Raw genomic sequence first — 17728 nt, forward strand, 5'->3', positions numbered from 1 at the left:
GAAAAGGCTGGAGATGGCGTCCTGTGTGGGCACCTGTCTGAGAGTGCTGGTGACGGCACAGCTGCCGCTCCCGCTGACAAGGTACACCACAAGTCCGGTGGTGGCGGCGACTCTGAAAATTTGGGGGCAGTGGAGGGGTGAGGTAGAGGCCTCGGTTTGGTCCCCAATTTGATCCGAGAGAACCATTGGTTCGTCCCGGGGAGAATGGATGGGTTTTTGAGCTGGCATTGGGCCGGAATTAAAAGAATGGGGGACCTGTTTTTAGATGGGACGTTTGCGAGTCTTGGGGCGCTGGAGGAGAAATTTGGGCTGCTCCCCGGAAATGCCTTCAGGTACATGCAGGTAAGGGCGTTTGTAAGACGGCAGGTGAGGGAGTTACCGCTGCTTCCAGCACGTAGGATCCAGGATAGGGTGCTCTCAGGGTTGTGGGTTGGAGAAGGCAAGGTCTCGGCGGTCTATCAGGAGATGCAGGAAGAGGAGGAGACCTCGGTGGAGGAGCTAAAGGGTAAATGGGAGGAGGAGCTTGGGGAGGAGATAGATGAGGGTCTGTGGGCTGATGCCCTGGGTAGGGTTAATTCTCCCTCCTCTTGCGCCAGGCTTAGCCTGATACAATTTAAGGTTCTTCACAGAGCGCATATGACAGGGGCGAGGTTGAGTAGGTTTTTTGGGGGTAGAGGACAGGTGTGTGAGGTGCTCGGGGAGCCCAGCAAACCATGCCCATATGTTCTGGGCGTGTCCGGCGCTGAATGGGTTTTGGAGGGGCTTTGCGAGGATTGTGTCCAGGGTGGTGAACACCCGGGTCAAGCCGAGCTGGGGGTTAGCATTATTTGGGGTATCGGACGAGCCGGGAGTGCAGGAGGCGAAAGAGGCCGGTATTCTGGCCTTTGCATCCCTGGTAGCCCGCCGGAGGAGTCTGCTACAGTGGAAGGATGCAAAGCCCCCAAGCGTAGAAGCCTGGATCAGCGACATGGCAGGGTTCATTAAACTGGAGAGGGTATAGTTTGCCTTGCGAGGGTCTGTGCAAGGGTTCGGTGGCAGCCGTTCCTAGACTTTCTAGCGGAACGTTAGGAGGTGGTCAGCAGCAGCAGCAACCCAGGGGCCGGGGTGGGGGGGGTTTCGGGTGCGTGTTTATTACTGTTTCATGGGGGGTTTGTACATTGGGGGAATTCACAATATAAGTGTACGATGTTGATCTGTGTGTTTTATGCTTTTTTTTCTGTAAGGGGGGGGTTGTTGAAAATTTGCTAAAATTGAATAAAAATATTTTTTTTAAAAACCAAGTGTATTCTCCCAAAATGAATGCATGTGGTTAAAATAGTGTCATCTAAGTTATGCCTGTGTCATTTGGATATTCTGAATTCTCCCTCCGTGTACCCGAACCGGCGCCGGAGTGTGGTGACCAGGGGCTTTTCACAGTAACTTCATTGCAGTGTTAATGTAAGCCTCCTTGTGACAATAACGATTATTATTATTATTGTGGCTAGTCAGCAATTTCTATTGAACGACATTGTTTTAAATGTGTACAAGTTGTGATAATACTGTGCTGGTGGAAATATCTGGGGATCCATTCCAGTTCCAGGTCGTGAGCTTTCCTGTAAAGCTAACTTAATTGCAGATGTTTCAGCCACTTCCAGCTCTGTCCAGTACTGTCCCTAGTTACTGTCTTCACCATTTAATAGCACTGGAATAGAGCTAAATTCTCCAAGGCATTGGATTAATTTAATGTTATACAGTGCACTCATAATATTCAAATTGTTTTCTTCTAGTGCAGAAAAAATTTGGATGATCTAGTGATTTGAACTAAATATTGGATTAAAATGGAGTGGATGCCCTTTTAGCGCAAGCTGCATTGTTAAAAACCAAACTCAGCTTTTTACTATTAGCACAGACCAGTGGTTTAGAGGTTAAAAGCTGATGACATGCAATTCCTTCAGTATTTATTTAAAATGTGTTTCTCTCCATCATTATTCCAATGTAATGTGTGTGTTTTTTAATGGATAAAATCTGTAATAAATTATGAAACATGCCTTTGATTTGTACCCCACAGCTGGCATCTGTTTGTGATGTGCTGATGGAAAATTATGTTCCTGGAAAATTAGCAGATATGGGTCTGGGATACAGGCACATACAGGAGGTTGCTCCACACATAGTCTACTGTTCAATTACAGGTAAGAAATTATTAGAATTTTTCTCTCAGGTAAATTATTTCAGTGATTTTATTAAACAACAATATGCGGTGAACAAAAATTATTTTAAGCTCTTTCGTTGCCCTTTTTGGACTGTTCGAAAGAAAGATTTGCATTTATATAGTGATGTTTATGACCTCTGGACATCCCAGAGTGCAATACAACCAATGAAGTACTTTTCAAGTGTAGTCTCTGTTGTTATGCCAGCAAATACATACCTGTGTAAACTGTTTTGCTGCCCTGTGTATGAAGCCAACCCATTATAAAAATGAAGCAATTCCTATAGTTAAGTGTCAGCTACAAAACTTGCAGCTCCAATGAATGTATTTCCCAAAAATTGAAATGTACCTTTCCTGCATATATTTAATAAACATCTACCCCCATTTTCTCCCTCGACCCCAATTTTTGCTCCCCCATTTGTTCCTCTTTGCCAGTGGCAAATCAATAGTAAAGTAACAGCAGGTGAAGATTGTTGTTCAAGCTTGCTCATTTGCACATTATTTTGTTATATGAGAAACTTTAACCTTTAGTAGTTCACCTTGGGGGTCATGGGGTTGCAGCTCGCCATCTGTTCCCTCACCATCCACTCGCAGCAGGTTGCAAATTTAAAAATGAGGAACATCTACCCAACCTGTAGTGTAAGAGCCCATTGCCATTTTCATGTCGGCGGATAGTGTCCCATGCAAGCGCCTGCCATCAAAAGGTGGGGCACCGCATTTGTATATTTCAATTAGCTCCCAAAGTGCACTCGGAGCTTAAATTGCCTATCACAGTTTGCTTGCTGCTGACATCAAGTCAAGATGGGCGAATGTTGTCTGCCACATGACTGGTACATAATATCACCTCATAGCTAGGATGTCCCCATCCCTGACACCCGGGCATGTTGAGACTCCATTGATGTCCATCGCTGCCTCTGCTGCAGCTGTGTTCGTTTTCTGCCTCTTCCTCCTGTCTTGTGCACTCTCTCTTTCTGAAAGTATGGAGTGAAGAGACCTGTGAGTGAGAGTAATGACAAGTATTGAATGAATATCTAGAAAACAATTGCCATTGATTGAGGGAGAATCATGACATTGCACAAAGAGTGAGGGTGAATGTGTGAATGTGAGTGGATAGATGGAGATGTGAAGCGGAGCACAGAATGGAGGGAGGGTATGTTGTATCCCTCAAGATAAGTTGGTGTGAAGAGTGATGTGTTGAAGCAATATCAGGATGTAGGCAAATGTGCCGCAGTACTCTCATTTCCCAACTTGCTTACATTATTAAACTACTTTCTCCATTGAATTGACGGGCATGGCGCCAATCCCCTGCTGTTGATCTCATAGCCACTTCCAGCCACATTAGCTTTGTTTCACCTTAGCACTGCTGCCTCACGACACTGAGGACCCAGGTTCGCTCCTGTCCGGGTCACTGTCCGTGTGGAGTTTGCATATTCTTCATGTGTTTGTGTGGGTTTCATTCCCACAACCCAAAAGATGTGCAGGCTAGGTGGGTTGGCCATGCTAAATTGGCCCTTAATTGGAAAAAAAAAATTGGGTACTCTAAATTTATTTTTAAAAAGTGCACCCTGTGCACTACCTTCAGCTGCGTTATGCTTAGCTTCCTCCTTAACAGCACTGTGGGTGTACGTACGCCTCAGGGACTACAACATTGAAGAAGGCAGCTCACCACCATCTTCTGAAAGGCAACTAGGGATGGGCAATAAATGCTGGCCTAACCAGCGACGCCCACATCCCGTATATGAATAAAAGAAAGAATGGCCTCTTTCTGCACTGTAGGGATTCTTAAAATGTACTTTGTAATCCATTTGTTAAGATAAGAATGGAGTAAAGGAATATTGTATAATTTTTCATGTTTAATGTTTTTTCCTTGTTGGAACTAAATAGCGGTCCCATGACTGTTCCTCCACGTTTTAGAAAAAAATATACAAGTCATAGTCTTTTGAGTCAGGGATCCATTCTGGGGTCTACCCATCCAGTTCTAACACCAACTGGGATCCTAACTCTACATCCAGAAGTTAAAACTAGTTGAATGCTCCTCTTAATGGTCATCTGCCATGGTTGATTTTTTTTTATTGTTGCCCTCTCGTGGAGCCCCTTGCCTAACTTCAGAGCTGTTGACCTGAAGCAAACCAACTCACAAACCGTTTTAAGATTGACAACGACAACTGAATTTGGCACTGGTTTCCACAATTGTGGAATTGGGGTTGCCTGGGTGGTTGGGCTCTGGGCAGGGTGGTTGGTACCCTGGCGTCCCCGGTGGCACCCAGGCAAATAATTGCACCATTTCAGCCAAGTTTCTGCAGCTCTTAATTGTGCCCAGGATATGAGGAGGAGAATAGGGAAGTTCCCCTGAAGGCCTCTATCTATTAAGTAGAGGGAGCTGGACTGATACTTGATTGCAGCAGGAATCACACCATATAGAATGTAAGTGGATTAGCAGTTAACATGTACGCAATTGATGTGATCTCCTGGACAGGTTTCAATCACCTAAGGTCGGCAAGTAGAAACTTTCTGAAGTTTCTTTTTCCTTTAATAGATCTGGGGTTATTTTCTGTTTTTTTTTTTTTAAAATGTCTCCCAGGAGAATACATGGTTGGGGTTATGAGAGTTTGGAAGTGCCTTGTTATCATGTTCCAGCTAACCATGTGTGGGACCGACTTGATGGACTAGCTGGCCTTTTCCTGTTCGTTTGTGATAGATGCAATATAAATCCAAGCCTTTTTATCCTTTGGGAATTTCAGTATGCGTTTGATGCTGGAACAATTTGCAATGATCTATTAGAGTCTATTAACGGATGCAAAATGTTTTTCCAATCTTAACAGGAAAGAATAATTTATTATTGCAAAAGCATCACTTTTGAGAATTCAGGAAAACTAGAAGCATGCTTTGAAATTACAATAATGCTTGTTGGACCTGTGTAAGAGTGACTGGATGCTGGTTGGTACATATGATGGGATTCGTCACTGTATGTGTAGGCTGCCCAAGGCACAAAAGTGATGTCCCTTTTTGCCATATCTTACCTATGACTGGTTCTGCACAACATAAATTGGCCAAATAGTTGGGCAGGTTGCTACAACCAGTTTTGAGCAAGTTTCCCATCTTCATCGCAAAGGTTCCTGCACCTTTGTGAAGACCACGCAGGACTTGCATTTTGATTGCAATGCCATGTCCATGAGCTTGTTTGGCATTGCTAACCCATTCACAAATGTGCCACTCAAGGAAGCCATAGACATTTGCACCGTGTCACCATATCGTTTTTTTTTAATTAAAAAAAATATATATTTTCTTTTTTTTCTCAAATTTTCGAGTACCCAATTCATTTTTTTTCCCAATTAAGGGGCAATTTAGCATGGCCAATCCACCTAGCTTGCACATCTTTTGGGTTGTGGGGGCAAAACCCACGCAAACACGGAGAATGTGGAAACTCCACACGGACAGTGACCCAGAGCCGGAATCGAACCTGGGACCTCGGTGCCGTGAGGCCACAGTGCTAACCCACTGCGCCACCGCGCTGGCCTGTGTCACCATATCATGACAACCTAGACACATTGCCATTGTCTGAACCTGTATATATTGAACTTGTGAAATCAACAATTCGTGCAAGTCAGTTCAGTTTTTACGCCATCCATGGGACTAATCACACAAAGGGGCTTTTCACAGTAGCTTCATTGAATCCTACTTGTGACAAGTTGTTGTTATTATTAATCTTGTGAATTCTTATAAGACCCATGGGCTTTCCTTTGGGCTTCCAGCATTCAGATTTGATGTGTGCCTTTTTATACAGTGAGAACAGACAAGCCTACTTGTATTATTTTGATTCCCTGAGCCTTCTCTTCGGGCTTGGGGAGGACTTCTCACACCTTTTCTTATTTACTTTTTTACTTTTACTTTTCATGGCTATCCTGCCTTTTTATCTTTCCCAAATTTCTGGGGTCTGCCTGAGCTTGCAGGTGTGGGGGGGTCGGATCATAGTCATCAGCGATGGTCACTGCATTCCTGGTTGTTAAAACCCTTTATTTCTCTGCACAAGTTTTGAGACTGGGTTGAAGGCAGTTTTTAAACTCCTCCAACAAAATCACTTCACTTGATCCGTTGTAGGTACGATTGTTTTTTAAAACTTGCGGACACTGTGCAGAACCAATTTACTTGCAATTCAAGGAAAGTGCGAGTTTTTTTTTAACAAGAGTTCTGGAACTGTTGGAGGTACTCCTCCAGTATGAGTTCATAAGCTTTGAGAGCAGCAGCCTTTGTCTTTTTGTAACTTGCAGAGATCTCAAAAGGATGGAATGAACCTCGCAGGCTTTTTCTACTCCCTGACCTAGTATGTCGAGAGTCTATGACTCTGGTTACTTTAAATAAGGGTCGCGACCCACAGGTGGGTTGTGGGCAGTTTTCAGGAGACTCACAGCACTCGGTTGCGGCATTCCCAATCGTGTGAGGAACGACCACCGGCCGCGACTGGCGTTTACAAATGCAGGCCACAACTTTTGAGATTGCTGACCATCCCGCGCATGCGTGCCGGATCAAGCAGTGCACAGGACCGGAGTCTAACGGGGTGGACCATCTCCTCCTGATTTCCGCGCGCTGTCCAGGGCCAGTTTTCTTTTAGCAAACGATGCACGCACCTCCTACGTTACGTGTTCTGGGTGCGAGAGAGATTCCTCCATTTTGCAGCTGCCAGCAGTGCTGGTGTGAACTCCAGGGCTTCTGGTGAACAACCCATGAAGAAGAAGCTGAAAACTGGAACAAAGTAGCATGAAGATGATTGCTTGAGGTATGAGTTATTAATTGGTCCACTGCAAATCAGGATTCAAAGTTCATATGTGTTACATGCAGGGAAGCACTGGCAGATGGAAGTTTAAAACCATCAAAACATCAAAGACATTTGAAGACTAAACATGGCGAGTTTGAGAACAAACCTCTTTTTTCAGTAGATGTAGTGAGATCTTAAATCATCAGTTGAAGTCATTATCAGAAATGTGACATTGAATAACAAAGCAAGTGACATGGTGAGGACTGTTCACCTGACACATTAAAGGAAAGTGAAGGTCGGCCGGTGATGCTCTATCAATTACGACGAGAGTAGAGGGTAATCGAGGCTTTATTACGCAGAGTTGTGGAGCCTCCCGCAGCTGCTGCCGAAATGGCTGCAGCTTGGAGAGCACACACATTTATACTCCACCTACTGGGCGGAGCCAGCAGACTGGGATCTACCCCCGTACCTGTAGTACAGGGGCCTTACTGTAATACCCTCGTATGCAGTATATACAATACAACATGAAAGTGACTGTCACATTCACCCCCTGTTAAAAGTGTCCAGCGGGGGTGGTGGAAAACTATTTACATACAGGTTGTTTAAAATTTAAGAAAGGTTACAAATTTAGACGATCGGGCGCCTTGATCCGTTGTTGCGAGCGCCGCAGTTCTGGTGGCGATTCAGACGTCGGTTCGGTCGTCGGTGACTCCGGGAACGTGTCGACCTCATCTTCATCCCCGGGTGGGACCAAGGGGAGGACGGATCGTCCTGGAGCGGGGGCCATGGTGGGGTGCATGGGGGAGGGAGGGTGGCGCCCCTGGGGCAGGGGGGGACCCAGCTGGTGCCAGGTCACTGAGGGAGACTGTGTCTTGGCGGCCATCGGGGTACGCTACGTAGGCATACTGCGGGTTCGCGTGGAGTAGCTGTACCCTCTCAACCAATGGGTCCGCCTTGTGGAGCCGCACGTGCTTGCGGAGGAGAACGGGTCCTGGAGCTGCCAGCCATATTGGGAGCGAAACCACGGAGGTGGACTTCCTGGGGAAGGCCAAGAGAAGTTCATGGGGAGTTTTGTTAGTCGCAGTGCACAGGAGCGACCGAATGGAGTGAAGGGCGTCGGGGAGGACCTCCTTCCAGCGGGAGGCCAGGAGATTTCTGGACCGTAGGGCCAGCTGGACGGCCTTCCAGACCGTCCCATTCTCCTGCTCCACCTTCCCGTTTCCCCGGGGGTTGTAGCTGATCGTCCTGTTGGAGGCAATGCCCCTGTTGAGCAGGTACTGGCGCAGCTCATCGCTCATAAATGAGGAGCCCTGATAGGTGGGGAAACCGAACAGTGTGAAGATGGTGTTGAGGGCTTTGATGACAGTGGCAGACGTCATATCAGGGTGTAATAAATTGATTATCATCATAGATTATCATAGAATTTACAGTGCAGGAGGAGGCCATTCGGCCCATCGAGTCTGCACCGGCTCTTGGAAAGGGCACCCTACCCAAGGTCAACACCTCCACCCTATCCCCATAACCCAGTAACCCCAACCAACACTAAAATTTTGGACTGCACTATCAATTACGACGAGACGAGAGTAGAGGGTAATAGAGGTTTTATTACGTAGAGATGTGGAGCCTCCCGCAGCTGCTGCCGAAATGGCTGCAGCTCGGAGAGCCCACATATTTATACTCCGTCTACTGGGCGGAGCCAGCAGGCAGGGATCTACCCCCGTACCTGTAGTACAGGGGCCTTACCGTAATACCCTCGTATGCAGTATATACAGTACAACAGTGGTGACTACCACAGCCAGCATGGTCGCAAAGGTTGGCTGGTTGGTAAAAATGGGTCCCGGGCAAAACAGTTCGAAAAACGCTGCTTTAAAAGATTTGCCAGCTTCTCATAGGTTGTGAAGAAGCTCTTTAACGTGGGCACTAGTTGGGAATACTTGAGGAAATGAAAGTTTGTTTATGAGCTATGGGGAGATTTGAATTACAGTGCACCCCCCCCCCCCCCCTCCCCAAACCAGGTAAAGTTGAGTTCTTCTGCATGGCAGGCCATGGATGGTTCTTGGATGGTTTTGATGCTTTAAAGTTGAAGGAAGGTTCTTGTAAAATGAAAAGTTCACAGCAGGTTGTTCGGTTTCTCGTAGTCAAATAGCTAGGTGACTGCTTCTCAGACACACTTGAACTGGGACAGGTTGGGGGAGGGGGATGTGGGGAGAGGTGAGTCAGTGTCTCTGGAATCTCCTGCTTTCAAGATATTGCTGTTAATTACCATGGCTGCTCGATGACTTGCAGCTCGTTCATGGTCTGCCTTTCTGACCAATGATGACTGACTTTTAAAAGCAAACAAAAACATGGCTACCCCGGTGTGCTTCACACAAGATTCACCCTGTCCAGTTTGGATGGGAAAAGCCATTGGGATTCAATGGGACGGTAAGAGGAGCCATTCACCTCTGCCATAATTTTGATCTTCCCTTTCGTTCAGTATGAAACAGGGACTTGGGCAGTCTGGAATTCCACAGCCCTTTTGTGTTGGCCCATCCTTAAAGTGATGTGTGACTTTCCCGGATGGCCGTGAATAACCACATTTAATTAGATATTTACCTGTGTTTTGATACTGATTGCAGCTCAAATATCAGAGATCGCAAATTTAGCAGCTATTTTAATAGCTTGTTTGTGTCCACTTTTTAAAAACTATTGACTGCAAGAATACACTGGACATGATACCCACAAGAGGAAATATCCTCCTGGTATCCACCCTTTCACGTGCCTTCAGGATTTCAGATGTTTCAATAATATCAGTATTTCAGTACACAATTAACTGTTGAGAAATATTTCCGTTATCTTTAGGGGATATTGTGTTCTCGTGCAAAACATGTAATGCGCATTGCAAAGGATTTTGAGCTGAGGAATCTGTATAGTCTGGCGAGCTGTAATATTTTAATGCAGCCCCAGTGTAACTATCATAACTAAGCTCCCTAAACCAGTAAACAATCTCATATATTTCAACAGAAAAATAAACATAATGATCAGCTGATTATGTTAGGAGTTGAATAACTCCGCAAGTTGTTTATAAAGAACAGAAACCACCTAGCAGATGCTGCTGTTTTGCTGAATGTAGAAATGTTCTAAAAAGTTCAAAAATTCACAATTGGCAAACATTTAACACAACATATTTGTTCCCTATTTGTATAGGGCTTTCTGATTGTGTCACTTAGGTAAAATAATTGAAGTATAACGCCGTTAACATTCCCCAAAATGTTTCACAGGTGCATAATTGGACAAAAACATTGGAATTGCGCCAAAGAAGATGATCTTAGGTTAGATCATCAAAAGCTTGGCCAAAGACTTTGAGGAGTACCTTGAGAGGAGAGAATGTGTATGTTTGTGAACATTCGATGTTGTGTATATGACAAGTGTCAGCTTTCCATAATGCTGCACATAGTAAAGCATCAGGAAGACACAATGGTTATAATATTGCTGATGATGTGGAGGTGCTGGCGTTGGAAGGGGTGGGTACAGCAAGAAGTCTCAACACCAGGTTAATGTCCAACAGGTTTATTTGGAATCACGAGCTTTCGGAGCGTAGCTCCTTCCTCAGGTGAGTGAACACGATGAAGGAGCTACACTCCGAAAGCTCGTCAATCCAAATAGACATAATATTACTGTGATGCTTTTCTACCTGTGAAACTGCAATGGAGGACACTTCCATGTGCTATTGGAAAATGACTCTGACCCCAATCTTGAACTCGTGGTTGTGTTCGAGGGGCCTGTCATGATGAAATGCTGGAATTCCAGCGGTGACCCTTTTTTTCCAATAGGATGACCCAAAGGCCCTTAAATTGCAAGGCCAAGCGGGTCCAATTCTTGGATTCCACCTCCACCCCAACTCAGGAATTTGGGTCTAATGTCTTGTTCTCAAAGTGTGGGAGTTCGTTCCTTGAGAAATAAAGACCAGCTGGTAAACTAGCGTCCAGAGGTGAACAAATAGACTCATTCCAGCTCCACTATTTTGTGTTTCAGGAGCGCTTCTTATTTGTGCTTCAAAGTGTGAATCAGAAATTTTAGTATGTTATTTGAAGTGTGAAGAACAAGAAATGTGCTCTAGCTGAACAGTTTTTACAACACATATATAAATAGATGGGCATGTGTATAAATAGGAATTATGATTAACTGGAAAGGGTTCAGTGTTAAAATGTTGCAGTGTGTTGCATAATTGCCATCAAGCTGAGGCAGCAAGGGTTTCTGTTTTGAGATGACAATGGAGAATAATACTGAACTACTCAACTCGAGTGCTTTCACACAATCATGTCTCTCTGCTAAACTGGGACCTCACAGTGTTTTGAACAGCAAGCTAACTGATTCAACCAGGGGTCATTGGAGTGCTTCACAAGGAACCCACTGTACAGTGTAACTTAAATGCGGTGAATGAAAACGAAACGCCTATTGATGAATAAATTAACTATTGAACAGAAATAGTTTTTCCATTAACGTCCCATGCCTCGAGTTGGTGATAGAAATGCGTCAGGCATACCGCCCGAAATGGCTGACGGTGTATTGCAAATTAACGGAATGCCATAAAATGACTTATTTTGACATTTTAAATCAAAACATTTCATTGAAAAGTCTTGAAATATCTTTTTTTTGGAAATTCACAGGGGTGGGGGTGGAGGGGTGAAACTCACCTCCGACAGTAACAGAATAAGCACAAGGGAATCAGAGGTTTGTGTTTTACCTTACGCGATTTGAAGTTAATGGAATAAAAAAAGAAAGTGTGCAAAACAGGCTGTTGATTCTCTAAATGGTAACTCCTGTACAAAAGAGATCATTGTCTTTGCTTTATCTTTCTGGCAAAGAAGCAAAATGTAGACTAGACATTCTCAGCAAGGAGGGAAGGAAGGCTGAAAGGTCACTTTGAGTTGTTTTTACAGGGTCATTTTGACTGCTAGACTTGGTGAATCCTGACAAGGTTATTTTTAGATTTGACTGTCTGAGTCCTTCACATTGAAAGTAATATGGATTTGAGGGTCGAGGCTGTCAGAAGCAGGAGTTTGTGGCTTCTTCCACTCCTGGGAAGAAGAGGGGAACTTGAGGATGTGAGATGAAACCCAAAAGATTCGATGAATAGAGAAAATGTGCAATTCTTTTGCAGTTGTTAACCTGCATCATTGCTATCCCGGGTCACTGTCAGTGTAGAATTTGCACATTCTCCCCGTGTCTGCGTGGGTCTCACCCCCACAACCCAAAGATATGCAGGGTAGGTAGATTGGCCACGCTAAATTGCCTCTTAATTGGAAAAAAAAAGAATTAGGTACTTTAAATTTATTTTTTAAAACTGTCATTGATACTATGTATTTGGGTTAATAGAGACCTTGACTGTGTCTGTCCCATTTCTTGTCCTTCCTCTCCCTCCCTCCAGAATCACAATTGGATTTAGTTTGCCCTCCCCTTCCACCCCACCAGCCTTCATGATCAGCAGATCACCCTTCGACACTTCTACCACCTCCAGTGAGATGCCACCACCAAAGACATCTTCCCTCCCCTGTCCATTTCGTCTTTCCAGAGGGAACCTTCCCCCTGTGGCAGGCTAGTCCATCCTCGATCACTCCCAACTTCCTGCTTACCTTTCCATGCAAGCACAGGAGATGCAACACCTCTCACCATCCAGGAACCAAACTTTCCTTCCAGGTGAAAACAGCAATTTGCTTGTATTCACTGCTCACAATGCAGTCTGCTCTACATTGGGGAGACAACAAACAGATTGGGTGACTGCTTTGCAGAACACCTCCATTCAGTCTTTGAATGCGTTCTGAGAGTTACTGGTCCCCTGTCACTTTAATTCTCCGCCTTTTTCCACTCTGACCTCTGTCTCCAGCCTCCTGCAGTGTTGCCGTGAAACCTGACACAAGCTCGATGAATAACACCTTATCTTTTGCTAAGGCAACTTCCAGCCTTCTGGACTCAATATTGAGTTCAACAATTTTAAACTGTAATAATAATAATCTTTATTAGTGTCACAAGTAGGCCCACATTAATACTGCAAGGAAGCTACTGTGAAAATTCCCTCGCCACCACATTCTGGCACCTGTTCGGGTACACTGGGGGACAATTCAGAATGTCCAAATTACCTAACAAGCACGTCTTTTGGGACTTGTGGGAGGAAACCGGAGCACCCAGAGGAAACCCACGCAGATACAGGGAGAACGTGCAGACTCCACACACACATTGACCCAAGCAAGGAATCGAACCTGGGACCTTGGAGTTGTGAAGCAACAGTACTAGCCACAGTGCCGCCCATTAACCTCTGCTGCTATTTTGTTTCGTTTGTCTGTGATGGTTTTAGTTTGGCTGTTTTTGCTTTTGGACAGCATCTATCCTATTCTCTCATTCACATCTTTTGTTTCTTATATCATTTTAAATAAACCCCTTTGGCCTTGCACCACCAAAACTTTTTTCATTTAACCTCTCCTGGCTTATCACAGATCTTTCCTTTTGTTCACTTCCCCACCCTATCCCCTCTCAGTTGCTTAAAACCTATTTTTAACTTTCCCAGTTCTGATGAAAGGTCATCAGCCTGAAACATCAACTCTGTCCTTCTCTTCATGCTGCCTGACCTACTGAGTATTTTCAGCATGCTCTGTTTTATTTCAGACCTCCATTCCCTGCCATATTTTTCTTATATACTATTCAATGTACTCTGTTATATGCGCACAAACATGTTTGGAGTTTTGGCGGTGCAAAATTACTTGGTGGGGCTTCACTTGTGCTAAATTCCCAACTGTATTTTTCTATCTCCAGTATTAACTCATTTTAAATGTGAACACATTGAGGAACAAAGCAAACATGCTGGAAATACCCAGCATTTTAGACAGCATCTGTGCAGCAAAACAGAGTTAGCGTTTCATTGGAACTGAAGAATGATAGAAATGTAGGAATTTTTAAGTCAGTGGGATTGAAGGGAGGTGAGGAACACAAGGGAAGGTTGAGGGATAGGGTGGCGGATATGGTAAATTTAAATGACAATAACAATTTCATGATGCAAAAGCCAAAGAGTGTAGTAAAGGAAACATTTTCCCTGAGGGTCCTGAGACATGGCCCATTAACAACTCAGCCGGGGTACTCCCAGTGGTGGTATGCGGGATGGAATTCTACGCAAGCAAGATGCCCGCCATGTGAAGCAACAGTGGTCTATGAGCTTGTTTCTTCATCGATACTTTGAAAGTTGAGACATGGTTCTATGGCAAGAAATACTCTTTCAGCCAGCCCGTTTAATGCGGGATGGTAGGGGGCTGCCCTTCTGTGTTGGATCCTGTTGGATTTCACGAAGAGTTGAAATTCTGCGCCTTTGAAGGCAGTACCACTATCTGAGACAATCACCTTATGTAGGCCATGAATGGCAAAAGAATTGGCATAGCTTGGCCACTGTGGCTCCTGTGGTGGTCGAATGCGTAGGCTGGACATCTAACCACTTCGAGTGGGTGGCTACAACGACCAAAAACATCATACCCAAAAAGGGCCCGCAAGGTCTATATGGAGTCTCGTCTCTGGCCACTCCAATGGGTACAAACTTGCTGGAGGCGAAAGGTTGTGTTGAGATTGGCAATGGTCACACCGATTGACCATATTTTTGATGTCCTTGACAATCCCCGGCCATTATATGTAACACCTGGCCAGTACCTTCATTTTACAATGCCCCAGATGACCACTGTGTAATTCTTGAAGAGGCTTCGAGGTTGGCATTATTACTGTGCAACTCCACAGGAGGACCCTGTCCTCAAAAGTGATTTGTCTCTCCGCTGCCTATAGGGCATTATCGGTTCCAACTTATCGAAATGCCAGTCCTCATTAACCATTCTCTTGACAAAATGTTGGTCCATGCTTTAATGTGGACAGATGAAATAGATAAGGCATCAAGAAGGTTTGGAGCCAGGATGATCTCCTGCGGATGGGAGGTTCAGAAGTTGTTTGTGGTAATGGAAGCCTGCTCAAAGCATCCGCATTTGATATCTGGGCTCCCGATCTATGCTGAAAGATATGTGAATATGCCACCAAGAGCAGTGCCCATCTTTACACGCGCACTGAAGCTATTGGTGGAATGGGCTTATCTTTGCAGAAAATGCCAAGCAATGGCTTGTGGTCTGAGACGATAGTAAAATGTCGACCGTAAATGTACAGGAACAGTGTTTTTCAAACTTCCCTGCATATAACACACATGAACTTTGAATCCTGATTTGCAGTGGAACAATTAATAATCCAGACCTCAAGTAATCATCTTTATGCTGGTTTGTTCCTGTTTTCAACTTCTTCCTGGGTTGTTCAACAGAAGCCCTGGAGTTCACTGCTGGAAGCTGCAAAATGGAGGAATCTCTCTTGCGCCCAGAACACGTAAAATCAGCGTACGGGCAAGTGACCTGCTCTCTGCCACCGCTTCCGGTGGGACGACTCCATTGTTTGCTGACAAAAACTGGCCCTGGACAGTGTGCCGACGTCAGGAGGAGGCGGTCCACTCCGCTGGGCTCACGGCCTGTACATTGCTTGATCCGGTACGCATACACGGAATGGGCGGCAATCTCAAAAGTCCCATCGAGGCTGGCATTTTTAAAAGCCGGCCGCAGCTGTTTGCCGTTCCTCCTGCGATTGGGAACGCTTTGGCCGATCACGCCCCGGCCCTCCCGAAACCTGCCCGCGACCCACCCACGGGTAGTGACCCTGAGTTTGAAAATGACTGCGCTAAATCACTCAGTCACTTCCCCTGAGATGCTTTGGGGATGACTTGAAAGCATCCCTGAAAAGGTCAAGCACCTCCACCAACTCATTGTGACCAACCAACATGGTAGAAGGTTCATTTGGGAGGGCACAGACTGCAGTGAAACTTAATCAGGAGCACAAGTATTGCCTAAGAGAGAGACTGGTGAGTGTTAAATATTTAGTGGTTTATTTTATTTTGTAAGTTATTTCAGCTGGGAATGCGGTGTTGCACATGTATGGTGCAGTATTTCAACTTGTACATTGTTGTTTCTGGGCAGACAATGTCCAAAGGAACCTACCTTTGGCTTTAATGTTGATTCCTATGGGAACCCATGATTCACTTAATGTTGCGATTTTTCTGAACACAGCCACAACTGTTTAAGTGAGGATTTACTGCATAGCAACCATCTGAATGCAATAAGAAGAGATAAAGAGAAAAACAAGCCAGCAAAAGTACAAGATGCAGGCAGAGGTTGTGATTTATAATTGTTGAACTTGGTGTTGAGTCCAGCCGAATTAAAGATGAGCTTCATTGGAACACTGCAGCAGGTGTTAGTTGTTTGAACAGCACTAATTTCTCCTCCCATCATCCACCCTTAAACAGAAAGGCGTTTCATTTATTTCCCATTTGATAAGCGGTGGCTTCTGTACAATCCAAGCTTCTGTTAACAAGCACACAGCAAACTTGAGATGGGAGGGCGGCACGGTGGCACAGTGGTTAGCACTGCTGCCTCACAGGTTAGTTTATTTGCACACACTCAAAATGTGGGAGGAGTGTTTGAACATCATCTCCATACTCAGGCAATAAAGAGAGGGCCAGAGAAAAAAAGGATTTGCAGCACAGAGACCAGAAAGAAAATAAATATTGGTTCATGTGAGTTCAAGAGTCCCGAATCAAAGTCCAGTGAGACATTCCTTCACTGAGGTGGGCAGGTTGAAAATCGATGCTGCGGTGTTCATTTTGCTGATTATGTTGACTACACAAGATGAAAAATGCATGCAGAAAGGAATCACACTTGTAGGAATCAACAGACCCTGTGGATAATGGGGCCAGGTGCACGCACTGGGCAGTGCTCCTTTCTGTATGACTAGTCAGATGTTAAAGGGCAGACTGAGCTATTCAGGTCAGCAAGGCAATGTTAATTTGTTCAGCAAGGGCTACTTATGCCAATTGAACAGTGTTGCTGCTGTTGAGCTGGTGCATAATACCTTACCAGTTATTTTATTTTACTTTTTATTTTTTATTATTACTTTTTTGTTGTTGGTATGTTTGTGTGTGCCCTTTTCTTCTATATCCAATATATCTTATTCTAAATATACTTTGTTCAAAAACCCAGTAAAAATCATTAAAAAAAAATAAAAAAATTTGTTCAACAAGCCACAGGCCTAGATCACATGACCCCCCCCCTCCAAACCACCACTCCATCAGGTCTTCAACGAAAGATGTGTATTCACCGTCTGGAATTTGAATGGGTCTCAAAGACTGCAATACTTCCCAGCCATTATGAGTTATGTGGCAGACCTTCTTGTGGTGAATGTATTCACCTAACCTGTACTGTTCTATGTTCTAAGCATGAACTGGCTGTATAGTGCTGTGACCTATGACCTGGAAATGATGATACTGTCTACTTCCAGGCACTGTACTGGAACCCTGGTGGGCTCCGCCTCTGGCTCCACCCTCACCGGGGCAATATATGGACCGGCCACCTGTGGGTGGCACTCATTTGTACAGCCGACACTGGCAGGCGAGTTCATGGATAATAAAGCCTAATGTTCACTCGTTCTCACGGTCTCACAGTGATTTGACGGTATAACAATCTGCCTCCCACTTGCAAGCTTGGATTATCAAATGCAAAAGGCATTTGTTTGACTCTCTATGAAGTTGGCTGTGCAGCCCCCAGGTGATTGTTAGTGACTCCTCAGAGATAACCAGGTGTGAGTTTTCCTGAAACTGCTAAGTAGTTTATTTTGTCCTGGAGTCACAGACAGGCATAGGCATAGTTCCATTTTTAAAAAAAAATTATTCGAGGCATTTTCAGATATTTACAGAC

The 17728-nt window shown here is 44.8% G+C and overlaps 1 protein-coding gene across 9 annotated transcripts in view; it reads left to right on the forward strand.

Moving 5' to 3' along the window:
* The window catches only part of sugct (succinyl-CoA:glutarate-CoA transferase), an 842325-nt gene that overhangs the window by 81496 nt on the left and 743101 nt on the right, over positions 1-17728 (forward strand). For all 9 annotated transcript variants that reach the window (XM_072467239.1, XM_072467242.1, XM_072467243.1 and 6 more), the window contains one exon: positions 2048-2168. In XM_072467239.1, the coding sequence (XP_072323340.1) occupies positions 2048-2168 (121 nt within the window). The remainder of the gene's footprint in view (positions 1-2047; positions 2169-17728) is intronic.

The sequence above is a fragment of the Scyliorhinus torazame genome, chromosome 11 (assembly GCF_047496885.1).
Source record: "Scyliorhinus torazame isolate Kashiwa2021f chromosome 11, sScyTor2.1, whole genome shotgun sequence".
Classification (NCBI taxonomy): Eukaryota; Metazoa; Chordata; class Chondrichthyes; order Carcharhiniformes; family Scyliorhinidae; genus Scyliorhinus; species Scyliorhinus torazame.